Source organism: Oncorhynchus keta, chromosome 32, assembly GCF_023373465.1.
Source record: "Oncorhynchus keta strain PuntledgeMale-10-30-2019 chromosome 32, Oket_V2, whole genome shotgun sequence".
In the NCBI taxonomy this organism is placed as follows: domain Eukaryota; kingdom Metazoa; phylum Chordata; class Actinopteri; order Salmoniformes; family Salmonidae; genus Oncorhynchus; species Oncorhynchus keta.
The window spans coordinates 3,984,915-4,012,652 of record NC_068452.1 but is presented as its reverse complement, the minus strand read 5'-3'; the positions used below and the strand labels follow the sequence as shown (position 1 = coordinate 4,012,652).

General features: G+C 47.8%; 1 protein-coding gene across 2 annotated transcripts in view; it reads right to left on the bottom strand.

Moving 5' to 3' along the window:
* Positions 1–27,738, bottom strand: part of LOC118364833 (septin-9-like) — an 86,092-nt gene extending 58,354 nt beyond the window's left edge. Inside the window, exon 1 of one of the 2 annotated variants that reach the window (XM_052490384.1) lies at positions 27,555–27,738. In XM_052490384.1, coding sequence (XP_052346344.1) covers positions 27,555–27,579 — 25 coding nt within the window. In that variant the 5' untranslated portion in view covers positions 27,580–27,738. Of the gene's footprint in view, positions 1–7,164; positions 7,303–27,554 lie in introns of those variants that run through there. The other variant, XM_052490385.1, reaches the window with a different exon arrangement.

Genomic DNA, 27,738 nt, shown 5'->3' with positions numbered 1-27,738 from the left:
GAGCACTATATGAGCCCTAGTCAAAAAGGTAGAGCACTATAGGAGCCCTAGTCAAAAGGTAGAGCACTATATGAGCCCTAGTCAAAAAGGTAGAGCACTATAGGAGCCCTGGTCAAAAAGGTAGAGCACTATATGAGCCCTGGTCAAAAAGGTAGAGCACTATATGAGCCCTAGTCAAAAAGGTAGAGCACTATAGGAGCCCTGGTCAAAAGGTAGAGCACTATAGGAGCCCTGGTCAAAAAGGTAGAGCACTATAGGAGCCCTGGTCAAAAAGGTAGAGCACTATAGGAGCCCTGGTCAAAAAGGTACTGCACTATAGGAGCCCTGGTCAAAAAGGTAGAGCACTATAGGAGCCCTGGTCAAAAAGGTAGAGCACTATAGGAGCCCTGGTCAAAAAGGTAGAGCACTATAGGAGCCCTGGTCAAAAAGGTAGAGCACTATAGGAGCCCTGGTCAAAAAGGTAGAGCACTATAGGAGCCCTGGTCAAAAAGGTAGAGCACTATAGGAGCCCTGGTCAAAAAGGTAGAGCACTATAGGAGCCCTGGTCAAAAAGGTAGAGCACTATAGGAGCCCTGGTCAAAAAGGTAGTGCACTATAGGAGCCCTGGTCAAAAAGGTAGTGCACTATAGGAGCCCTGGTCAAAAAGGTAGTGCACTATATAGTACAGTCCAGGCTGCATCACATCAGGTCATGATAGGAGTCCCATAGAGAAAGGCACAATTGTCCCAGCGTGGTCCAGGTTTGGCCGGGGTAGGATGTAATTTTAAATAAGAATTGACTTGCCTAGTTAAATAAAAGGTTAAATAAAAATATATATATGTTTTTTGGGAACAGGGGTCCATTTCAGACTCATCCTTAGACTCACTACCCCTCTAATTAAAGAACACTCACTTCTCTAGAAGTGGGCCCACCTGGTGACTGGCGTCGCCTCACCCTAACAGCTTCAGGTCAAGGAGCGGTCCTGCTGTGTTTTATTGTGTGTTCTGGTTCCTCTGTATGGCGTGTGTCTAGGGACCAGGGCCAGAGGCTGCCAGGTAGAGAGTGTGTGTGTGTGTGTCCAAGGACTATGGAGTGTGTGTGTTTATGATATATACCAGTTATAGGACTGGAATAACTCTTCTAGACTGCTACCATGTTTTTTTTTTTACCACTTGTGCTGTGTTGGAAAGGTTACAGTCTTCTATGGATTGTGTAGGCTGCCTCAGTGCTGAAAGCAACCATGGGTTGAGTCCGCCTCATAAGTACTCACATACCCACATTCTGTGTATCACACATCCAGTAAAACCTGAAAGCTGTGTATAGGCGTGTGGTGTGTGTGCCTGCGTGGATGTGTGTTACATCCTCACTAACCCATGCCTGTGCATTCGTGTACGTATCTTCGGTCAAACGTAGCAGTGTGTGGCCCCCTGGTACTCAGACTCAGTGGCAGTACTGTAAACCATATGCCACACAGCCCCAGTCCTCAATTAAACCTAAAAACACACAGTGCGAAATACACACCTCCCCAGCCAGCATATATTTATCTAAACACGCACGCAAACACACACGCACACCCAGATGATGGCTCCCTCCCAGGCATAGAGAGACGGATTTTCAAAACAACATCTGGAGCGCGTGTGTGTGTGTTTCAGTACCCCTGAAATAGCCCAGTAAACAGTGTTTGAAGGCTCAGGGCTAAACTGTAGAAAAATCCCCACCAAAACAATACAGCCGGGTTCTGGATAATGGCAGAGAGAGAGCGAGAGAGACAGAGAGAGAGCGAGAGAGACAGAGAGAGACAGAGAGAGAGACAGAGAGAGAGCGAGAGAGAGAGAGACAGAGAGAGAGAGAGAGAGAAGAGCTGTGGTGTAGATGCATATTGTTTGTGTAAAAGGGTGCCGGTTTGGGTCAGTACAATGTACTTATAGGATAGGCTGGTCTAGGACTCTCATCATATTCACACTTCTTACTTCACATCATCTCGCTCCAGTATGATGTGGGTTAGCTTTGTCACTTACTGTGTGGGCCTCCTAATACTTCCCTGGTTGTACCTGCAGACTTGGTCGTCAGGCCAATTTCAGACGAATAGGAACACAACCACAGACGTTTATCATGAGGAAGTGACAAAACCAGTCGCCCCACATCAACTCCATTTATGAGTGTGTGTGTGTGTGTGTGTGTGTGTGCGAGAGGTTAGACAGTTCCTCTAAAATGTCACCTTTTAAAAACGGCATTGTCCTGACCTTTCAGTCCAGACAGCGTGGCAACAGTGCACTGATGACTGCTGATGGAATTAACAGAGCTAAATAAACGTGGCTTCAATAAAAATCTTGAGTAGAAAAACTACTCAATTAAACGGGATAATAACACACACAGAAACAGACAGAGACAGAGGAGAGAGAGAGAGAGAGAGAGAGAGAGAACAAGGGCACGAGAGAGCTGTCCAACTAGAACTTGTAAACACGCCAGGCCTCCTAGCCTGACTGGATAATTTCACACTTTGCCCATCAGGCATAAAAAAAAAAAACACACTGTGCGATGAAGTGTGCCTTTTCACAAGTCATGTTATGCTGCGTTTAGACGAGGGACGCAAAAAACATCATACCAGTTGTCATCAAATCACATTTTATTTGTCACAGGCGCCGAATACAACTGGTGTAGACTTTACTGTGAAATGCTTACAAGCCCTTCCCAACAAGCAGAGTTAACACAAAAAATACAAAAAATAGTAACACAAGAGAAATAAAATACACAAGAATGTAGCTATATACAGGGAGTACCAGTACAATGTGCAGTAGTGCTAGGTATTTGAGGTAGATATGTACATGAAGGCAGGGTAAAGTGACTAGGCATCAGGATAGATAATAATAAGGTATTTGAGGTAGATATGTACATGAAGGCAGGGTAAAGTGACTAGGCATCAGGATAAATAATAATAAGGTATTTGAGGTAGATATGTACATGAAGGCAGGGTAAAGTGACTAGGCATCAGGATAAATAATAATAAGGTATTTGAGGTAGATATGTACATGAAGGCAGGGTAAAGTGACTGGGCATCAGGATAGATAATAATAAGGTATTTGAGGTAGATATGTACATGAAGGCAGGGTAAAGTGACTAGGCATCAGGATAGATAATAATAAGGTATTTGAGGTAGATATGTACATGAAGGCAGGGTAAAGTGACTGGGCATCAGGATAGATAATAATAAGGTATTTGAGGTAGATATGTACATGAAGGCAGGGTAAAGTGACTAGGCATCAGGATAGATAATAATAAGGTATTTGAGGTAGATATGTACATGAAGGCAGGGTAAAGTGACTAGACATCAGGATAGATAATAATAAGGTATTTGAGGTAGATATGTACATGAAGGCAGGGTAAAGTGACTAGGCATCAGGATAGATAATAATAAGGTATTTGAGGTAGATATGTACATGAAGGCAGGGTAAAGTGACTAGACATCAGGATAGATAATAATAAGGTATTTGAGGTAGATATGTACATGAAGGCAGGGTAAAGTGACTAGGCATCAGGATAGATAATAATAAGGTATTTGAGGTAGATATGTACATGAAGGCAGGGTAAAGTGACTAGGCATCAGGATAGATAATAATAAGGTATTTGAGGTAGATATGTACATGAAGGCAGGGTAAAGTGACTAGGCATCAGGATAGATAATAATAAGGTATTTGAGGTAGATATGTACATGAGGGCAGGGTAAAGTGACTAGGCATCAGGATAGATAATAATAAGGTATTTGAGGTAGATATGTACATGAAGGCAGGGTAAAGTGACTGGGCATCAGGATAGATAATAATAAGGTATTTGAGGTAGATATGTACATGAGGGCAGGGTAAAGTGACTAGGCATCAGGATAGATAATAATAAGGTATTTGAGGTAGATATGTACATGAGGGCAGGGTAAAGTGACTAGGCATCAGGATAGATAATAATAAGGTATTTGAGGTAGATATGTACATGAAGGCAGGGTAAAGTGACTGGGCATCAGGATAGATAATAATAAGGTATTTGAGGTAGATATGTACATGAGGGCAGGGTAAAGTGACCAGGCATCAGGATAGATAATAATAAGACAAACATAAAGAACAGAACATAGCGAGACATGGCAGAAGGCAAAAGTTTAAATATTTGAACTCTGGCGGCAAGTCCCATCTACCGTGGCGGCTGACGGCATTCACCGCCAACCTCAACGGCGTTTACTGTCGTGCTCTCATTGAAAACAATGACATCTGGTTTGCCATCTACCGTCTACCCTGTAACATCTAAAAGTACCATTATTTTAACATTCCCTACAGGTGACATTAGCATTTTCCACACCTTCAATGAATGTTCCACTGGTGCAAGGCCCAGTCAGACCCGTAGATCATACAAGGGCCACACGAGAGCAGGCCCTTGCCGTGATACACCTTATCCATCGACGAATAGATCATGACTAAGCTAACACCATGATTTGACCCCTGTTCCATCATTTCCATGTGATAGCCTAGTACCAGCCAAACTCCCAACACCAAAAGGCGGGGCTTCCATAGAGCCTGCCCGCCCAGTTTTCGACTTTCCTGTTCTCAATGTCCAGGGCCATGTTCTTTGTGCCCGGTCTTATCCTAGTGGAGAAATAATAATATTAGCAGACAATAAAAAGGTAGTGTGCAGAGAGGTGGGAAGGTAGAAGTGTCGACAGCTGACTCATGGAGGAAATCCTGTACACTGCTTGTATGGAACACAAAGAGCCTTGCAACTTCCTCGACAGGGGGTTCGCCACTGGGTAGTGTGCATGTGTGTGTGAGTGGGGTCTTGCATGCGTTTGTTGTGCTGTGTCTCAAAGGTACTGCATTGGCTATCGTTAGCATTCACTGCACTGTGTACATTGTGCAAAACCCAAACGAATGCAAAGGAATATTCACACACAGCAGCCGAAGGATGAGTAAGCTGACGTGACACACTGCACAGGCCTTGTGTTGATCCAGAGCATGTAAGTGTTCAGAGCGACGCCCCATCGCCACCTCCCTCCCTCCGCATTGACCTCAACAGGTCTATCAACTCACACCTCGGCCACCAATAGCCTGCCATGGCTGTGATGAGAGCGTCACTCAACAGGATATCCTGTACTGATCATCTCTATTTAAAATGTCACAATACAGACATGGACATGGCATTTCTGATTTCCTCTGATTTCCACTATTAAACATAGATTTGGAATTTTATCACTGAAGCAGCAGCCAAACACAATGAGGGAGTCAACTATCTGACATTATAGCCCAATGTGCTGCCCATACTTAGAGATGAATAATAAGACATCACATTGAACATATTATCTGAAATCCAGCACAGCCGAGGGTAGAGAGGCTCCACCACGGCCGTACCGTTGAGGTCTGATGCTACGGTTTATAGCAGAGGTTTGAAACACTGCAGAGCCAAAACGGAGAGTGGCGACAGAGGCTCATAGCACGGGTCCAAAATGTCCCGCTAAGACAATACTGTAGCTCATATAGCGCTCAAAACAAGTTACGTGTTGCTGTTGGGTTTTTTTTTGGGGGGGTGTCATAGCAACATATCTAAAAACAACCCTATAAAGACAAAATAAAGAGGAAGTTGCTCAACCCAGGGCTTCCTGGATGAAAGGCGACTGCTGCCACCAAACGCTCGAGCTGTGGAAAAACCTCACACTTCTCCTCAACCCCACCACCGTCCGACTTTGCTATATTCTTCCAAATCACACAAGAAAGAAATCCCTGTCTGCAAAATATGAATCATCCACATGGAACTTTTCACAGAACTCAGTGAAATGGTGGTGCAGTCCACTGACTGCCTGCAGAAACAGATGGCTCAGGGAAAACTCACATAGCAACACTGCCTCCCTGTGGTCTAATCTAGAACTATACAGAGTCTGCACAGCAGATCAGACTCACAGAGCTGAAGCGGAGCCATCTCGTTAGCAGCTGAATGAAGGTTCATTTTCAGAGTGACGCTCGGCTTGATGTCCGACGCTAATCTCCACAAGCCTGTTGGATTAGTGTTATCGTTTTAATCCAGACTGAGCCCATATGGGCCAGTTTAGAAGCCCCTCTACAACTCAAAACTTACCAGAAAACAGAAAATCCAATGAAAGACCTGATAAGGCAGATCTATGGATCAGAGATCGCTTCAGTCATAGCAGTGTGTAAACAGAGAGAGTGACATGAACAGGGGAAGTGGAGGAATATCAACCCTGAAGCTGAGAGCAACAGTGGGGAGGACACAGCATGACAAGACACGCAGTCGGACAGGACACAGTGTGTGGGACGTGCCAGGCTTTCCTGAGAAGACGCTGGCGGAGGCCACAACCGGGAAAAAAAAGCATATTAGCGACGACATGAGACATGAGCTCATGCCTCATCCCATAACTAAAAATAGAGGCTTTCCCATCAATCCTAGTTTATCCAGATGACTGAAATCAAGCATAAACTCCCTCGTATGCATGGCTATGACATTATTCAGAGTTAATCATGTCTATCTATAGTCCAGCTCCCACATCAAGGTCAACTGTAGTGAGTCATTATTCCATCCTATCCAATGCAATCCTACTGCAATGCCTCAGTCACAAATTGCACGTTTGGTTTTGTGGCTTTTCCACATTTCTTTCCATAGTAGTGTCCAGGATACCTTGTAGTCATGGTGATTTAGACACTTCTTCACATGATGCCCCCCTCTCACGCACACACGCATGCAGACCAGCACATTCAGTAAAGACAGCATCTCACAGCTGACCGTGTCAGAAAGAGAGACAAAGACGACCACCAGCTGTAGAGTAAAACTATTACAAGTCAACCCTTAAAAATGGAGTGAATTCAACAACAACAAAAATAAATCCAAAGTGAAAAGACTGAAATCATCATTAGAGCCGATGATCATATTCTTGTCGAATTTACTAGCAAGATGAATGAGTTAGTCCTGCACTCTTTCAAACAGTAGTGAGGCAAGCGGACTAGACAGACAGGGTGCCCCAGCGTCTACCGTATTGGCCGACGAAGCAAACAGAACCCCGAATGACTCGTGGCTTCCTCTACACAGGCGAGGCAGCAAAGTTACCAAGTGAGTTAGAACAGAGTAAATTAAGCAGCTTTTCTTCAATGAAAAAGGCTCCAAACTATGCCGAAGAAAAAAGTTTGAGAGCCCAGAACTTACCGGCTATTCTGTCTCGCTCCATTACTTGCTCGCAGCCTCAGATAGCCACATGTAATGTCTGTCTTTTTTCTCTCCCTCCCTTTTTTTTTTTACTGGAGACTTCCCCCTTTTTCTGTCTGACTTAGTCACCTCTCTCCCCCCTCCCTCTGTAGTGCTAATGTCTTCAATCTGCCGTGATAATGCAGTGTCAGAACGGATCATATGGAAGTTCTCGCTCTTTTAATTAGTTTTTTCTCTAGGGTCCTGGAACTCAAGCGTCCCGCTACCTCCATTCAACAGCCCCCAATCACACACACACACTCTGATACTGTACGTGTTGGGACCTTCGACACCATTCTAAGACGCCGTATGTACAAGGTAAATGTGGGGTAAGCGGACAAAGAACACTCTCAAAACCTTACACTCAACTGAGTGAGTTAGAGAGGAACTTCAACATTTCCTGAGCGGAGACGATGTATTCTATCCTCCCGGAGTATCTCCAGTTCTATTGACTTGGGTTTAATCAGGAAAAACAAACACTGGAGCCACTTAACAGACCTGGAACATTCCATAGTGCCCACCCCTAACCCCACTCCCGTTCCAACCGCTCCCCTGACGCCAGGAGAGCAGGACGCACTCTGACCTCTGACCCCCCACCTTGCTCTCCAGGCGAGGTCAAGGGTCACTTCGCGAGCCGCCGTCTGGGCGAGAAAACGGTCAAACAAACACACCCATGTGTGTGTGTGAGTGAAAGGGAGAGGGCGGCCCAAGTTACAAGCACTTCCCTGCCCTTTCCATTTGTTCTCAAAGGGACATCCGATCCCTCCCTAGATACTGCAGAGTTAGCGACTTTAGCTAGCCAGAGTTAGCGACTTAGCTATCTAGATAGCTTTAGTGTAAACATGACTGAGACAAACCATTTGGCTCTTTCAGGTGAATGTGACCTGTCCTGGGCTATTTTAGTTTAGTCTACAAGAACCGCGGCTGGGTGAGGACAGTGATATGCTACAGTTGCGTTAGGGCAAGTTGCTTCTCTTGGCTCGCCCCGATGACAAGCGCCAGGCTTTATCGAAGGTGAGGTGTTGATACAAGAGACGGGGCTGGGGATGGTGTACGTGTCAACAGGGATTTCTTGTACGTTGTCAAAAACGTCAACCGGAGCCAAACTTTACAGTCTCTCTGCCAAAGAGTGTGATCAGAAGTGAGTTCACAAACATCCATAATAACCTTCTCTGGGTTTTCCCTCATTGTAAGATCCTCTTTTAAAAAATGCTGCATCAACTGTATGAGGGACCCAAGGAAGTTGGAACCAGTCATAAAAAGGGAGCCCCATGGCCAATAGATCACGGGGTTGTGGCACACACACACACACCCCACTCTACACACACACTGGATCCTAGTGGGAATGAGACCGGCATGGATGAGCAGTGGGGTTATCTGTATCTACATAACGGGGTTCTGCTAAAAAGGGCGATCTAGGGTCCCTCTTCTGACCTAAACCAGCTCTGTGGAGACGTACTGTATGTCTCTCCCCCTCCGCTGCACCTCCTTGCTCATGTCATATGGCCCTGTGTCTGTGTGGGGGAGTAGAGGGACTGGATGGAGGGATAGGGGTGTGTGTGGATTTTGTAGGTGTGTGTCTATGTGTGTGTGTGTTGGTGTGTCCATGCGTGTGCGCGCACACACACACACACACACACACACACACACACACACACACACACACACACGTGTACTGTGTGGTTACTAAAGGTCACACAAAGAAACAGATCAGATCTAAATTCTCACTTTTTTATGCTGAATTAAAGAGGAACTCAGTCATAAGGAAGAGGCCAACTTCCATCCACATGGTGTTTGTCAATGTTACCCAAGTCTGTCAAAAATAGAGGCCCGGTTTTAAGGCCCCTGGCTGATTCCACCAAATCCTGCACTGTGCACGAGTGTTTTAGCATGTGTGTGTGTGTGTGTGTGCGTGTGTGTGTTTTAGCATGTGTGTGTGTGTGGTGTTGGGGGGGGTCTCATGCTGCTTAGTCCTCAGACATTTAAAGCAGAGCTAATCTGGGCCAATACTAGCAATATATATAAAAAGATCCCTTTTCTGTTAAAGCTGTTGCGCAATAACAAAGTTAGTAGAATGCAATGAATGCTTATGACATGTTTTAATTAAGGAGAAGTCTTTAGGGCAGCCAAATGGCAGCACTAACCCGGTCTACCCTGGACCTAGTCAGTGCTCAGCTGGTCAGGCGAGATCGAGTCAGACCCTTGGCCTGAGCCCAAAAGCATTGTGGCCTCTCACACAGACTCATGCAAGCAGGCACGCATGCGGCCACATGCACAAACACACAAGTGACAATCTGTGACTTCCTATTTGTGACACTCAGACAGCTAACAAAACAGCAGTATCTTTTGGTGACACACTTTTTCATGTATGATATGTGTACGGTATTTAAACAGTGGTGCTGCGGTAAGCCAGCTCTGACTCAACGTTGGTTTACTATAAGCCTCAACAGGGCTGTACTGTACTGGCTCCATGCTGAGACCAGCTCCAATCTGTAGAGAAAGGAGAGCGAGACCAGCTCCAGCGTCCATCTGTAGAGAAAGGAGAGAGAGAGAGAGAGAGAGAGCAGCGTCCATCTGTAGAGGGATGGTCTCACTCATACGTTTCACCATCTCCCCTCTAAATCATCCCAACCTGCCTGCTGGAGGAGAACCTCCCACCACATTGTCTTATGCTTTAAGCTCACTGTTTGATGAAATAAGACACAAATGACTCAAGAGGGAGCCAGAGAACAAGATAACCAGAAGAAAAAAACCTTAACCTGTCCCGACCATCCAGCTCTCGCTGGCTTTCGCAGATTCTGCTATTACTCTCCTGAAGTTGCCGGTAATAGGTAGTAGGCCACCTTTCTCACGTGGAATGCCAATTTATCTTACAATTTCTACTGATCTGCGTACCAGTTGTGGTTTTCATATGCACATTTATGTGGAACAATTATTTTATTTATAATAATGTCTCCGTATAGCAAATCATTGTCATGAGGTTAATCAAAATTCTATCCAATTCTAAATGCAAAATGATAAACCTAAAAAGTAACTGTAATTGCCATGTAAAAATAGCCTATAAAGCAAACAACTAAAAATATTTCAGCCGGCAGCAATGAACTTGAAACACTGTATCGGCTATTAACTTGGGTCTGGCCTGATGCTCCTTGCAACACTGTATCGGCTATTAACTTGGGTCTGGCCTGATGCTCCTTGCAACATTGTATAAAATATTCTGTGCCGTCAGCTGTTGGCTATTTGCGCAAGGGATAAGTCGTAGTCAGGTAGGCCCATTTTATGATGTTGGCCATTTTTCATTTCACACCGAGTGGTTATGAAAAAGGGAGAGAGCTGGAAAGACTTTTCAAATACATTGAGGAACTATTGTTAGTCTGAATGGATGTAGAAACAGACTTTGCTTCCTCGCTGTTTGAGGTGAAGAAAACATGACTTTGAGAAGCCTATAGGCCGGCCTACTTCTATGCGTAACCAGGTGCTCTTCCTTACTCAACATCTTTTGTTTGGAGTGCTCCTGACAATGGCTAAATTGACAGAATTCGTAAACGGAATGAAATAAACCAAAACGTGTTTCTTTCAAGTGTAGTATAGGTTATGCGCTCTGCAAACAACGTGTCCACTCCGACAATGAGAAACGGGCAAACGACTGGAATAATAATATATTGAATGCATTAACAGACATTACCGTAACCAAATAAATGTTTTAGATTAGAAATTGTAGGAATTAACTGTAAAATGTACTTCTGGTGAGCTACTGTATGTAATGGGGAATTGATAGACACTAGCAATGAAACTCAAACAATTCAAAAAATGAAGTTATGAAACAATGAATGTGCACAAATTGCCAGGAGAGAGCTCATTCTGGAGAGAGAAGTGCATTGTGCAGCCACACTGCCCTTCTTGGACTGTGCCATCCCCACGGCCTCCGCAATGGATTAGTTCACTGAGATGATTAGTTCACCGTTATGATTAGTTCACTGAGATGATTAGTTCACTGAGATGATTAGTTCACCGATATGATTAGTTCACCGATATGATTAGTTCACCGAGATGATTAGTTCACCGAGATGATTAGTTCACCGAGATGATTAGTTCACCGATATGATTAGTTCACCGATATGATTAGTTCACTGAGATGATTAGTTCACCGATATGATTAGTTCACCGATATGATTAGTTCACCGATATGATTAGTTCACCGAGATGATTAGTTCACCGAGATGATTAGTTCACCGAGATGATTAGTTCACCGAGATGGGCGTGTGCCAGAAATCTTTTTTAGATATTTACTACTGCTTGACATAAAAATATCGACCAGTCTAATAATTGAGGTCAATCATACACCACGCATACACTAGAGGTCAAACGATTATGATTTTAACGACGATACCGATTATTGGAGGACCAAAAAAAAGCAGATACCGATTAAAATCGGCCGATTGTTTTACTATATATATGGTGTGTAATAATGATAATTACAATTACAGTGTTGGAGTAGAAAGTAAAAGGTGCAATATGTACCATGTAAAAAAGCTCATGTTTAAGTTCCTTGCTCAGAACATGAGAACATATGAAAGCTGGAGGTTCAATATTCCCAGTTCTTCAATATTCCCCGTTAAGAAGTTTTAGGTTGTAGTTATTATAGGAATTATGACGCATCGACTATTTCCGGAAACTATAATTTCGAAAACAAAATGTTTATTCTTTCAGTGAAATACGGAACCGTTTTGTATTTTATCGAACGGGTGGCATCCCTAAGTCTAAATATTGCTGTTACATTGCACAACCTTCAATGTTATGTCATAATTATGTAAAATTCTGGCTAATTAGTTCGCAATGAGCCAGGTGACACAAACTGTTGCATATACCCTGACTCTGCGTGCAATGAACGCAAGAGAAGTGACACAATTTCCCTAGTTAATATTGCCTGCTAACATGAATTTCTTTTAACTAAATATGCAGGTTTAAAAAAAAATCTACTTCTGTCTATTGATTTTAAGAAATGCATTGATGTTTATGGTTAGGTACATTCGTTAATTTAAATCATCCCCCATTTGGCGAAGTAGGCTGTGATTCGATGATAATCAATGCGGTGCCTGTTAATTTATATGCAATGCAGGACAAGCTAGTTAACCTAGTAATATCATCAACCATGTGTATTAACGAGTGATTATGTTTATTTCTTTATTTAACCTCTGTACCTTGTCAGCTCGGGGGTTTGAACTTGCAACCTTCCGGTTGCAGTCTACCCTGCCTCCCCATGTGAAAATTGATTGTTTTTTATAAGATAAGTGTAATGCTAGCTAGCAACTTACCTTGGCTCCTTGCTGCATTTGTGTAACAGGTGGTCAGCCTGCCACACAGTTTCCTCGTGGAATGCAATCGGCATCCAAAAATGCCGATTACCGATTGTTATGAAAACTTGAAATCGGCCCTAATTTGGCCATGCCGTTTAATCGGTTGACCTCTAGCATACACACACGTACATGTGCCTGCATACACACACTCATGTGCATACACACACACTCATGTGCATACACACACACAAATGGGCATACACACACACAAATGGGCACACACACACAAATGGGCACACACACACACACACACACACACACACACACACACACACACACACACACACACACACACACACACACACACACACACACACACACACACACACACACACACACACACACACACACAGCCTGCGGAGGAAGGCTGTTATTCAGAAGAGGGCTGTTATTTCTCTCGCATGACCGTACATCCTGTAAACACACAAGCACACGTTGTGCAGTAGGGCAGATGGGCATAGAACGCGGACAGCCATGTACACAGAAGCACCCATGCAAGACCAATCACACAAGCCCCAAAAAAGGGTTCACATTAAATGGAAGCCGTCACTTTAGTACATGACCTATGGCCAAACGCCTGACCCCCAACATGTTACATTTAGTTACATAAGAGTCAAGCACTGGACCAGCACACAGCGGGCCACTAGTATAGACATGCCTATGGGGCGGTGATGCACTATGAAGGAGAAAGAACAGTCAGAAGGAGATTAAAGAGGAGGGGGGAGAGAAAAGAGAGATATAAGAGAGGAGGAGGTAGTGAAAGGACTGAATGTAAATGGACAGGAAGAAGAGAAGAGTGAAGGTAAAAGGGAGGAGAGATGAGGAGGTTCCCTCTGCAGGAGCATGTCTTCTGCACATCTGGTGAAGGGCCTCAGGGGGCCGATGATATACACACAGGCATAATCACACACACACACACACACACACACACACACACACACACACACACACACACACACACACACAATTTTAGAGCGCCTTCCTAAACATACAGACAGAGCTGATGATGCAGAATAAAAGGGGAGCGAGGGAGAGAGAGAAAATAAAACAGACTGTGCCCGATTCGTCGCTGCAGCCACAATCTATGACCTCATCTCAGCGCTACGCAGCGCAGCTCCCTTATTCTCTGTCAGACACAGACAGGCCTGTCCTTCTCATGTGTCTCCTGCCCTGCTCCTACAACCAGACCTGCTGGCCTGGGGATCATGCACTTACAACATTCAGGAATCGATAAGCTCTACATATTCATTTCTATCTGCAATGTTCTAAAAAGTGTCACCATCTTAAATAAAAACCGTGCTACGACACATACAGCAGCTGCTAATCTAGAGCCTATGACACACACACACACACAGCCTGATTGAGGGACCTTGATTTGATCCAATCACCCGATTCTCTCTGCTCCCGATGGCAGCCACATGCTCCTCCCCAATCCCCATATTCCCCACTGATGGTGTCCAAATGCTGGGGGAGAGGGGATGCGTGAGTGGGGCTCACTGGGGCTCTGGGGGAATCTAAGGACTCTCTCACACATGCACTAATTCCCACTCGCTAGATTGGCATTTCCTGCCACGGGGCAGATAGAAGGCAATTGACCCGATGTAAAGACGCGGATTGAGATTATGTGGAGTCAGTGTGGTTGAGTTAATGAGCAAGGCCTGCTTTCAATAAGACAGTGATTAGACTTGGTATTTGACGGTTCTGTTTGCCAGAAATCTCTCAATGGTTTTCATTGGTTAAAGCTGATCTGGTGTAAACCAGTCAGTGAGAGAAGTTACACTTCCCAGTTCATAACCAAATAGAGAATGAATTTCATGGCCAATATACAGCGGAATAAGCAAGGCCCCGAAGGCTGAGGAACCACTCTTGGAACGGCTGATCACAGGACAAAACAGACACAAACTAGTATCTACAATCTAACCCATTCCACAGGACAATCATTTCTCAACTCTAACTCAAAGACAGACTTTTTGCTTTCCAAAAGTCCCCCCCACCCCAATTCCAGGTCAGTAAGAAGTTAAATCAAAGTGTTGTAAAAGTGCTTGGACTGCAGTCCGCCTGTCTGTCCCTCCCCAGCGTGGCTGTGGTGGTACTGGGTTTATCTGCTGGATATTTCCTCACCATAAGTTAGTAATTAGAGCCTGGAGGAAGCTGGCAGCAGACAGACCAGAATGGGATCTATCCTCACAGTGTCGGGTCCAGGCCCGGGAGTCTCCGGCTCTACCTAGCCCAGACCTAGCCTGAGTGTCTGATCTGTTTGTGTTCCAACTTGTTTGGCGTGTCACTCATAGCAAGGGAGTTGGCGAGACAGCACAAACAGATCTTGGGCTCAGGCTATCAGAACCACACTTAGCATTTTGAATGGCTGATAGAGTTGATAGAACTGACAGATGGAGTTAAATACTGACAGATGGAGTTAAATACTGACAACTGTTGACACTGAGAAAACAAATCAACAGTGGCTTGGGTTCCTTATCAATTCACTAAGTACTGCCTAACACATAGCAGGGTACAGAGTGTATGGACAAATAAGAATGAGGGCTAGGTAGTCCACAATAATTCCACCCATGCACACACCTCTGTCCTGTCTCTGCGAATTAGACTAAACGGAGTCATGGTGAGGGAGTGAGAGAACGAGAGGGAGAAATGGAGAGGCAGAGAGAGAGAGAAAGAGTTCCTGTGGTTCCTTGTGGCTTGTGCCCCTGTAATCAGCATGGCAGGCTCCTGATGTCTAAATCTGCTGCACTGACCCAAACAGTCTCCACACACACACACACACACACACACACACACTGTGGTAGTGTCTGTGCATGTGGAGTGTGGTCACAGAGCTCTCCCAGATAAATACAAGACCTCAGAGCGTTAAATATGCCCTACGTGGCTTCTACTGGGACATTATGTAACTATTAATTGACATGGCCATCCACATTACCTACCATAGTACTTTTAAAATCGACTATTTTTAAAACACACGCCATTACTCAGACAATTACTGTTTTTAATGCATCTGCGGAAATGCAATAAACAGTTTTGGTGAAAAATCTGTTCTTTTGATTAGATGACTGACCCAGTCTATATTACCCTCTAATATGACTGTCCGCATTATGTTTACAAGCTAATCTGCTTGGCAATAATGACTAGCTCATTAGTCATGCCATGTTTTTTTATTTTACCTTTATTTCACTAGGCAAGTCAGTTAAGAACACATTCTTATTTTCAATGACGGCCTGGGAACAGTGGGTTAACTGCCTGTTCAGGGGCAGAACGACCTTGTCAGCTTGGGGGTTTGAACTCACAACCTTCTGGTTACTAGTCCAACACTCTAACCACTAGGCTACGCTGCCGCCCCAAGATGTTAATGACATCTGCTCTCAACAGAAGGTGTGTGTTTTATATAAGTTATATAACTAAATAATGATTAACACTAGCCCATCACCCAAAGCCATAGTGGCATGGCCCTGTTTTCAGTGTCCTGTTTTAAGTATGTGTGTGTGTGTGTGTGGAGGGGGGTTTTGGGGGTCTAGGCTTTAAGCTAAAATGTCATGCGTGCTACACAAATCAACATCCTTATATAGAGTTGAACTCTGACACACTGGCTCATGACGTCACAGAGCGCACCACAGTATTTCCGGCGGTTTTGACGGCATTCCGAAACAAAACGTCAGTGGGCATTCCTGCACAGCGAGGCTAATCATAGAGGCATCTGGACCTGGGGAGACTGGAGACAAATGAGCCATAATAAGTAATGGGTTACTTCCTATGAGGGCGGGGCTTAAGATTAGGCTAATGAAAGCTTAAAGCTTCTCCAGCAGGAAATGGAGATGGAACCGTTTGAGCGGATACGCAAATTCACAGAACACAAAGTCCCTTGGGAGGTCTGGGTGGGAGTTCTGGTGTGATACTCATCAACGAGAGAGGTTAATACGTCACTTAGCAGACACTTTATTCTAAAGAGACAGAATAGTCAACATTATTAACAATGACACAGGACGCACATTAACAACCAATGGCCCGTGTGGGAAGTCTAATCCACAACCCTTGTGTTGCCAGCACCATGCTCGAACTCTGTGAACCATTGGAAGCACGATCCACAGTTGGGTTTGGTCCAGTACAGAGTGTCTCAGACTCAGGCAACAAGCTGGCTTCACTGTAAGGCAACATTGTTAAGGAGATGTAAAAGAGGGGACCTGGATCTGCCGTTGTGCTACTGAGTAGGAGGATGGCTGAGACACTGGAGCCCAATGAGAAAAACTAGATACAAAGTTCCTTATTACATGCAGGGTCGCTCAACTCGATAAACAGCATCCCTTTACTATGGTGTTGCGCAATTCTGGTCCAGGGACACTCACACAGTATGCAGGCATTTGTCCCAGGCCAGCACTAATCTGATTCAGCACTTACACACCTGATGCAACTGGGCCAACAGCCTCCTTAAGCCAAATACTGTACACAGGACTGAGATAATTTAGTCACTTCCTCACATCAATGACATCACCGGGAGTGCTGCCCCCCTTAGGGACGACTACATCACACACAAACAATCTGACAAACAAAAACACTGTTACTGATTAGTAACTCAAACACACTAACAATACATTTATTTCTGGTCTCTCTTTCCTGTTAGTACTAATTTAGCTGAAGACTAGAATATAAAACGCTGAGGGTCAGGATAACGATTTTCCTGATGACAAATCATGCAGATGGGGACGTTACGCTTCACCAAGCCATTTTATTTGCTATTAAGTCGTTGAAAGGCTTGCTGCTAATGCACATTAGAGACCTGACACCCACTTCATTATTGAGGCCAGTTTTAAAAAATGGCAAGTGCAACACGTTCATAACACTCCCTTAAGCAACTCCTGAGCACAAAAGGTCCATTCAGTGTGCGGACGAATCCTGAGAGGAGTCAGTGTACAGTGCAGCTGACTGGGTTCACTCATGTGTACAGAGAGAGAGAGAGAGAGAGATGGGGAGTGAATTTACTCTGCTGAGGCCCCACCACACTTTCATTTGGAGATTGTTACTGGAAAATAGGCAACAGCATGGGTACATCCAGCCCATTAGTAGAAAGACAGAGACACAGAGACACAGAGACATCAGACACAAAACATGTCTTGCTCTGTGAGGAAATAAATATCTAATAATATCTACAGTTGACGTAGAAAGTTTACATTTAGGTTGGAGTCATTGTTTTTAAACCACTCCACAAATTTATTGTTAACAAACTATAGTTTTGGCAAGTCGGTTAGGACATCTACTTTGTGCATGACAAGTAATTTTTCCAACAATTGTTTACAGACAGATTATTTAACTTAAAATTCACTGTATCACAATTCCAATGGGTCGGAAGTTTACATATACTAAGTTGACTGTGCCTTCACACAGCTTGGAAAATTCCAGAAAATGATGTCATGGCTTTAGAAGCTTCTTATTGGCTAATTGACATCATTTGAGTAAATTGGAGGTGTACCTGCAGATGTATTTCAAGGCCTACCTTCAAACTCAGTGCTTCGTTGCTTGGACCAAAATTCACCCAACTTATTGTGGGAAGCTTGTGGAAGGCTACCCGAAACGTGTGACCCAAGTTAAACTATTTAAAGGCAATGCTACCAAATACTAATTGAGTGTTTGTAAACTTCTGACCCACTGGGAATGTGATGAAATAAATAAAATAATAAAAATAAATCACTCTCTCTACTATTATTCTGACATTTCACATTCTTAAAATGAAGTGATCGTACAGGAATTGATCGTAAAAACTTTGTTTAAATGTATTTGGCTAAGGTGTATGTAAACTTCTGACTTCAACTGTATGTCCACTGGTTGTTAGTAATTGAAGACTGAGGAGGAGAGTAGATGAGGGAGAAGGAACCCCCACTGTTACACAGTGACGCGAAATAGATTAGAGCAAACCACAGGGATGGGAAATAGACCAGCGCCAACCACAGGGATGGAAAATAGACCAGCGCCAACCACAGGGATGGAAAATAGACCAGCGCCAACCACAGGGATGGAAAATAGACCAGCGCCAACCACAGGGATGGGGAATAGACCAGCGCCAACCACAGGGATGGGGAATAGACCAGCGCCAACCACAGGGATGGGGAATAGACCAGCGCCAACCACAGGGATGGAAAATAGACCAGCGCCAACCACAGGGATGGGGAATAGACCAGCGCCAACCACAGGGATGGGGAATAGACCAGCGCCAACCACAGGGATGGGGAATAGACCAGCGCCAACCACAGGGATGGGGAATAGACCAGCGCCAACCACAGGGATGGGGAATAGACCAGCGCCAACCACAGGGATGGGGAATAGACCAGCGCCAACCACAGGGATGGGGAATAGACCAGCGCCAACCACAGGGATGGGGAATAGACCAGCGCCAACCACAGGGATGGGGAATAGACCAGCGCCAACCACAGGGATGGGGAATAGACCAGCGCCAACCATAGGGATGGGGAATAGACCAGCGCCAACCATAGGGATGGGGAATAGACCAGCGCCAACCACAGGGATGGGGAATAGACCAGCGCCAACCACAGGGATGGAAAATAGACCAGCGCCAACCACAGGGATGGGGAATAGACCAGCGCCAACCACAGGGATGGGGAATAGACCAGCGCCAACCATAGGGATGGGGAATAGACCAGCGCCAACCACAGGGATGGGGAATAGACCAGCGCCAACCACAGGGATGGGGAATAGACCAGCGCCAACCATAGGGATGGGGAATAGACCAGCGCCAACCACAGGGATGGGGAATAGACCAGCGCCAACCACAGGGATGGGGAATAGACCAGCGCCAACCACAGGGATGGGGAATAGACCAGCGCCAACCACAGGGATGGGGAATAGACCAGCGCCAACCACAGGGATGGGGAATAGACCAGCGCCAACCACAGGGATGGGGAATAGACCAGCGCCAACCTTAGGGATGGGGAATAGACCAGCGCCAACCACAGGGATGGGGAATAGACCAGCGCCAACCACAGGGATGGGGAATAGACCAGCGCCAACCACAGGGATGGGGAATAGACCAGCGCCAACCATAGGGATGGGGAATAGACCAGCGCCAACCACAGGGATGGGGAATAGACCAGCGCCAACCATAGGGATGGGGAATAGACCAGCGCCAACCACAGGGATGGGGAATAGACCAGCGCCAACCATAGGGATGGGGAATAGACCAGCGCCAACCACAGGGATAGAAACTAGACCAGCGCCAACCACAGGGATGGAAACTAGACCAGCGCCAACCACAGGGATGGGGAATAGACCAGCGCCAACCACAGGGATGGGGAATAGACCAGCGCCAACCATAGGGATGGGGAATAGACCAGCGCCAACCACAGGGATGGGGAATAGACCAGCGCCAACCACAGGGATGGGGAATAGACCAGCGCCAACCACAGGGATGGGGAATAGACCAGCGCCAACCACAGGGATGGGGAATAGACCAGCGCCAACCACAGGGATGGGGAATAGACCAGCGCCAACCATAGGGATGGGGAATAGACCAGCGCCAACCACAGGGATGGGGAATAGACCAGCGCCAACCATAGGGATGGGGAATAGACCAGCGCCAACCACAGGGATGGGGAATAGACCAGCGCCAACCACAGGGATGGGGAATAGACCAGCGCCAACCACAGGGATGGGGAATAGACCAGCGCCAACCACAGGGATGGGGAATAGACCAGCGCCAACCACAGGGATGGGGAATAGACCAGCGCCAACCTTAGGGATGGGGAATAGACCAGCGCCAACCACAGGGATGGGGAATAGACCAGCGCCAACCACAGGGATGGGGAATAGACCAGCGCCAACCACAGGGATGGGGAATAGACCAGCGCCAACCATAGGGATGGGGAATAGACCAGCGCCAACCATAGGGATGGGGAATAGACCAGCGCCAACCACAGGGATGGGGAATAGACCAGCGCCAACCACAGGGATGGGGAATAGACCAGCGCCAACCATAGGGATGGGGAATAGACCAGCGCCAACCACAGGGATGGGGAATAGACCAGCGCCAACCATAGGGATGGGGAATAGACCAGCGCCAACCATAGGGATGGGGAATAGACCAGCGCCAACCACAGGGATGGGGAATAGACCAGCGCCAACCACAGGGATGGGGAATAGACCAGCGCCAACCACAGGGATGGGGAATAGACCAGCGCCAACCACAGGGATGGGGAATAGACCAGCGCCAACCACAGGGATGGGGAATAGACCAGCGCCAACCACAGGGATGGGGAATAGACCAGCGCCAACCACAGGGATGGGGAATAGACCAGCGCCAACCTTAGGGATGGGGAATAGACCAGCGCCAACCACAGGGATGGGGAATAGACCAGCGCCAACCACAGGGATGGGGAATAGACCAGCGCCAACCACAGGGATGGGGAATAGACCAGCGCCAACCATAGGGATGGGGAATAGACCAGCGCCAACCACAGGGATGGGGAATAGACCAGCACCAACCATAGGGATGGGGAATAGACCAGCGCCAACCACAGGGATGGGGAATAGACCAGCGCCAACCATAGGGATCGGGAATAGACCAGCGCCAACCACAGGGATAGAAACTAGACCAGCGCCAACCACAGGGATAGAAACTAGACCAGCGCCAACCACAGGGATGGGGAATAGACCAGCGCCAACCACAGGGATGGGGAATAGACCAGCGCCAACCACAGGGATGGGGAATAGACCAGCGCCAACCACAGGGATGGGGAATAGACCAGCGCCAACCACAGGGATGGGGAATAGACCAGCGCCAACCACAGGGATGGGGAATAGACCAGCGCCAACCTTAGGGATGGGGAATAGACCAGCGCCAACCACAGGGATGGGGAATAGACCAGCGCCAACCACAGGGATGGGGAATAGACCAGCGCCAACCACAGGGATGGGGAATAGACCAGCGCCAACCACAGGGATGGGGAATAGACCAGCGCCAACCATAGGGATGGGGAATAGACCAGCGCCAACCATAGGGATGGGGAATAGACCAGCGCCAAACACAGGGATGGGGAATAGACCAGCGCCAACCATAGGGATGGGGAATAGACCAGCGCCAACCATAGGGATGGGGAATAGACCAGCGCCAACCATAGGGATGGAAAATAGACCAGCGCCAACCACAGGGATGGGGAATAGACCAGCGCCAACCACAGGGATGGGGAATAGACCAGCGCCAACCATAGGGATGGGGAATAGACCAGCGCCAACCACAGGGATAGAAACTAGACCAGCGCCAACCACAGGGATAGAAACTAGACCAGCGCCAACCACAGGGATGGGGAATAGACCAGCGCCAACCACAGGGATGGGGAATAGACCAGCGCCAACCATAGGGATGGGGAATAGACCAGCGCCAACCACAGGGATGGGGAATAGACCAGCGCCAACCACAGGGATGGGGAATAGACCAGCGCCAACCACAGGGATGGAAAATAGACCAGCGCCAACCACAGGGATGGGGAATAGACCAGCGCCAACCACAGGGATGGGGAATAGACCAGCGCCAACCATAGGGATGGGGAATAGACCAGCGCCAACCACAGGGATGGGGAATAGACCAGCGCCAACCATAGGGATGGGGAATAGACCAGCGCCAACCACAGGGATGGGGAATAGACCAGCGCCAACCACAGGGATGGGGAATAGCCCAGCGCCAACCACAGGGATGGGGAATAGACCAGCGCCAACCACAGGGATGGGGAATAGACCAGCGCCAACCATAGGGATGGGGAATAGACCAGCGTCAACCATAGGGATGGGGAATAGACCAGCGCCAACCATAGGGATGGGGAATAGACCAGCGCCAAACACAGGGATGGGGAATAGACCAGCGCCAACCATAGGGATGGGGAATAGACCAGCGCCAACCATAGGGATGGGGAATAGACCAGCGCCAACCATAGGGATGGAAAATAGACCAGCGCCAACCACAGGGATGGGGAATAGACCAGCGCCAACCACAGGGATGGGGAATAGACCAGCGCCAACCATAGGGATGGGGAATAGACCAGCGCCAACCACAGGGATGGGGAATAGACCAGCGCCAACCACAGGGATGGGGAATAGACCAGCGCCAACCACAGGGATGGGGAATAGACCAGCGCCAACCACAGGGATGGGGAATAGACCAGCGCCAACCATAGGGATGGGGAATAGACCAGCGCCAACCATAGGGATGGGGAATAGACCAGCGCCAACCATAGGGATGGGGAATAGACCAGCGCCAACCATAGGGATGGGGAATAGACCAGCGCCAACCATAGGGATGGGGAATAGACCAGCGCCAACCACAGGGATGGGGAATAGACCAGCGCCAACCACAGGGATGGGGAATAGACCAGCGCCAACCATAGGGATGGGGAATAGACCAGCGCCAACCACAGGGATGGGGAATAGACCAGCGCCAACCATAGGGATGGGGAATAGACCAGCGCCAACCATAGGGATGGGGAATAGACCAGCGCCAACCATAGGGATGGGGAATAGACCAGCGCCAACCATAGGGATGGGGAATAGACCAGCGCCAACCATAGGGATGGGGAATAGACCAGCGCCAACCATATGGATGGGGAATAGACCAGCGCCAACCATAGGGATGGGGAATAGACCAGCGCCAACCATAGGGATGGAAAATAGACCAGCGCCAACCACAGGGATGGGGAATAGACCAGCGCCAACCACAGGGATGGGGAATAGACCAGCGCCAACCATAGGGATGGGGAATAGACCAGCGCCAACCATAGGGATGGGGAATAGACCAGCGCCAACCACAGGGATGGGGAATAGACCAGCGCCAACCATAGGGATGGGGAATAGACCAGCGCCAACCATAGGGATGGGGAATAGACCAGCGCCAACCATAGGGATGGGGAATAGACCAGCGCCAACCACAGGGATGGGGAATAGACCAGCGCCAACCACAGGGATGGGGAATAGACCAGCGCCAACCACAGGGATGGGGAATAGACCAGCGCCAACCATAGGGATGGGGAATAGACCAGCGCCAACCACAGGGATGGGGAATAGACCAGCGCCAACCATAGGGATGGGGAATAGACCAGCGCCAACCATAGGGATGGGGAATAGACCAGCGCCAACCATAGGGATGGGGAATAGACCAGCGCCAACCATAGGGATGGGGAATAGACCAGCGCCAACCATAGGGATGGGGAATAGACCAGCGCCAACCATATGGATGGGGAATAGACGAGTGCTAACCACAGGGATGGGGAATAGACCAGAGCTAACCACAGGGATGGGGAATAGACCAGCGCCAACCATAGGGATGGGGAATAGACCAGCGCCAACCATAGGGATGGGGAATAGACCAGCGCCAACCACAGGGATGGGAAATAGATCAGAGCTAACTACAGGGATGGGAAATAGACCAGCGCCAACCATAGGGATGGGGAATAGACCAGCGCCAACCATAGGGATGGGGAATAGACCAGCGCCAACCATAGGGATGGGGAATAGACCAGCGCCAACCATAGGGATGGGGAATAGACCAGCGCCAACCATAGGGATGGGGAATAGACCAGCGCCAACCATAGGGATGGGGAATAGACCAGCGCCAACCATATGGATGGGGAATAGACGAGTGCTAACCACAGGGATGGGGAATAGACCAGAGCTAACCACAGGGATGGGGAATAGACCAGCGCCAACCATAGGGATGGGGAATAGACCAGCGCCAACCATAGGGATGGGGAATAGACCAGCGCCAACCACAGGGATGGGAAATAGATCAGAGCTAACTACAGGGATGGGAAATAGACCCGCGCTAACCACAGGGACGGGAAATAGACGAGTGCTAACCACAGGGATGGGGAATAGACCAGAGCTAACCACAGGGATGGGGAATAGACCAGAGCTAACCACAGCAACACGAAATACACCAGCGCTAACCACAGCAACGCGAAATAGACCAACGCTAACCACAGCAATGCGAAATAGACCTGGGCTAACCACAGCAACGCGAAATAGACCAACGCTAACCACAGCAACGCAAAATAGACCAACGCTAACCACAGCAACGCGAAATAGACCAACGCTAATCACAGCAACGCGAAATAGACCACTGCAAATCTGAGGCAGGTGCTTTTTTTTTGCCTTTTTGGTGCTTTTTCACATTTCTCCCCATTTCTCTCAACATCTCCACTTGTGACAACTACACAAGCCCAGAATTGCCGCTAGAACAGAGCATCATCATAACTCATGAAGAATCAGCTCAGAAATATAGGCAACCGAGCCGGTGGCGGTCCTTTAATCAAGACGCAGCCATGCAAAGCTTGAACTAAGCAGAGAAGCCCCTGGGTACGTTTCCCTTCAGAGTGGGCCTCTGTTTCGCCTCATCCTCACTAACAGAGCACTGGTATCAGTATAAGCAGATCCGAAGGGCTTGGATAGGTTAAAGCAGCGCAGTGGGGGACCTTCCACCATATTGCTAACAACTTACAGATTTAATATTGAAAGGATAGGCCCAAGGAGAAGGGTTAGGGAGTGTTTTGGGACAGGCTGTCTGGTTTGTCTCAACACCACCACTAAGAGAGGGCTGGTATCAGTATCAGAGCTCTCCCAGGTCTCTGGGATGATAAACAGAGATAGGAGCCGACATACAGTGATAATCACTGATAGCACTCCATAAACTGCTGAGGATAATGCTATGTAAGAAAAGGTCCTGCTTTAAAGGCCATTCTCCTTCCATCTGAAAGGTCACACACTGACTTAATGATGCTTAGCCTGTTCCCTGATCTATTTGTGGTGTATTGCCAACTGTGACCTGAGCATGAATCCCAACACACTAAAACAAAACACTTTGGCATCAGCATGTGTTCTTTTCCGATTCTCTGATCCACTTGATCCCAGGAGCCCGTCCTGTGGTCCTGAACGTTGGGAACGAGTGGGAAGCACAGATGGGGTCTGAGAGGAGCTAGTGAGCAGAGGTATGCTGTGACACACACACACACACCACTGTGTGTATTAATAGAGTGCAGTCTAGCGAGAGACCGGAACATCACATCCACAGAGAGGGCCAGCACATCACAGCCACAGAGAGGGCCAGCACAGGGCCAGCACATCACAGCCACAGAGAGGGCCAGCACATGGCCAGCACATCACAGCCACAGAGAGGGCCAGCACATCACAGCCACAGAGAGGGCCAGCACATCACAGCTACAGAGAGGGCCAGCACATCACAGCCACAGAGAGGGCCAGCACATCACAGCCACAGAGAGGGCCAGCACATCACAGCCACAGAGAGGGCCAGCACATCACAGCCACAGAGAGGGCCAGCACATCACAGCCACAGAGAGGGCCAGCACATCACAGCCACAGAGAGGGCCAGCACATCACAGCCACAGAGAGGGCCAGCACAGGGCCAGCACATCACAGCCACAGAGAGGGCCAGCACATCACAGCCACAGAGAGGGCCAGCACATCACAGCCACAGAGAGGGCCAGCACATCACAGCTACAGAGAGGGCCAGCACATCACAGCCACAGAGAGGGCCAGCACATCACAGCCACAGAGAGGGCCAGCACATCACAGCCACAGAGAGGGCCAGCACATCACAGCCACAGAGAGGGCCAGCACATCACAGCCACAGAGAGGGCCAGCACATCACAGCCACAGAGAGGGCCAGCACATCACAGCCACAGAGAGGGCCAGCACATCACAGCCATAGAGAGGGCCAGAACATCACAGTCACAGAGAGGGCCAGCACATCACAGCCACAGAGAGGGCCAGCACATCACAGCCACAGAGAGGGCCAGAACATCACAGCCACAGAGAGGGCCAGAACATCACAGCCACAGAGAGGGCCAGAACATCACAGCCATAGAGAGGGCCAGAACATCACAGCCACAGAGAGGGCCAGCACATCACAGCCACAGAGAGGGCCAGCACATCACAGCCACAGAGAGGGCCAGCACATCACAGCCACAGAGAGGGCCAGAACATCACAGCCACAGAGAGGGCCAGAACATCACAGCCATAGAGAGGGCCAGAACATCACAGCCACAGAGAGGGCCAGCACATCACAGCCACAGAGAGGGCCAGCACATCACAGCCACAGAGAGGGCCAGCACATCACAGCCACAGAGAGGGCCAGAACATCACAGCCACAGAGAGGGCCAGAACATCACAGCCATAGAGAGGGCCAGAACATCACAGCCACAGAGAGGGCCAGCACATCACAGCCACAGAGAGGGCCAGAACATCACAGCCACAGAGAGGGCCAGAACATCACAGCCATAGAGAGGGCCAGAACATCACAGCCACAGAGAGGGCCAGAACATCACAGCCACAGAGAGGGCCAGAACATCACAGCCATAGAGAGGGCCAGCACATCACAGCCATAGAGAGCAGGAAGGAGAAGGACAAAGGGATGATGCATAATGAGACAGAGGCTTTAATGGCTAGAGAAGTCCAGGGGGCTCTCCTCTAGGTAGAGTACACTCAGTCTGCATACACACATTGATCAGAGGGAGAGAAGAAAATGAAAACAGAGAGAGAGAGAATGATAAAATAAATCAAAGTAAATAGTCTGATAATAAAAAGGAGAGAAAGGGAGTAGAGGCAACTGACCTGTACTGTTCCCTGTGTTTAAGTGTAGGCTCTTTGATTTGTCTAATGACAAGTCATGCAAGTAATGAAAATCCAGGGTAATCCAGGGATATAGTTGGTACATATGCAGACATGTAGGGAAAAACACTAGCCGATAGATCATTAAACTAAAATATATTCAGAAATGTATATAAAATGAGGTTCATATTAAAATAATTAAAATACAAAGGAATCAAACTAAGTGCTGAAAATACACAGTAGACAGACATGTACTCAAACATATCACATCATCTGCAACAAGCCTTCAAGATCATTTGGAAATAAAGCAACTTGGAATTGAGGGTTGGGCGCACAATAGTGTATTCCACAATAATAACACATTTCCCAACATACCTGAATTCGCAGGACCTTTCTTCATGTTCTGGTCGTTTGGGAGACAATTTAGTCAACGTTTTCTCCAAAAAATGTATTGAGTATTCGTCCAAGTATTCTTGTAGTAGATCCCGCTGGTCCTTTCACTGTTCGCACTGTTGCCGCGGCTCATGGGTAACCGTTCACCGTATCCCAATTCAAACCG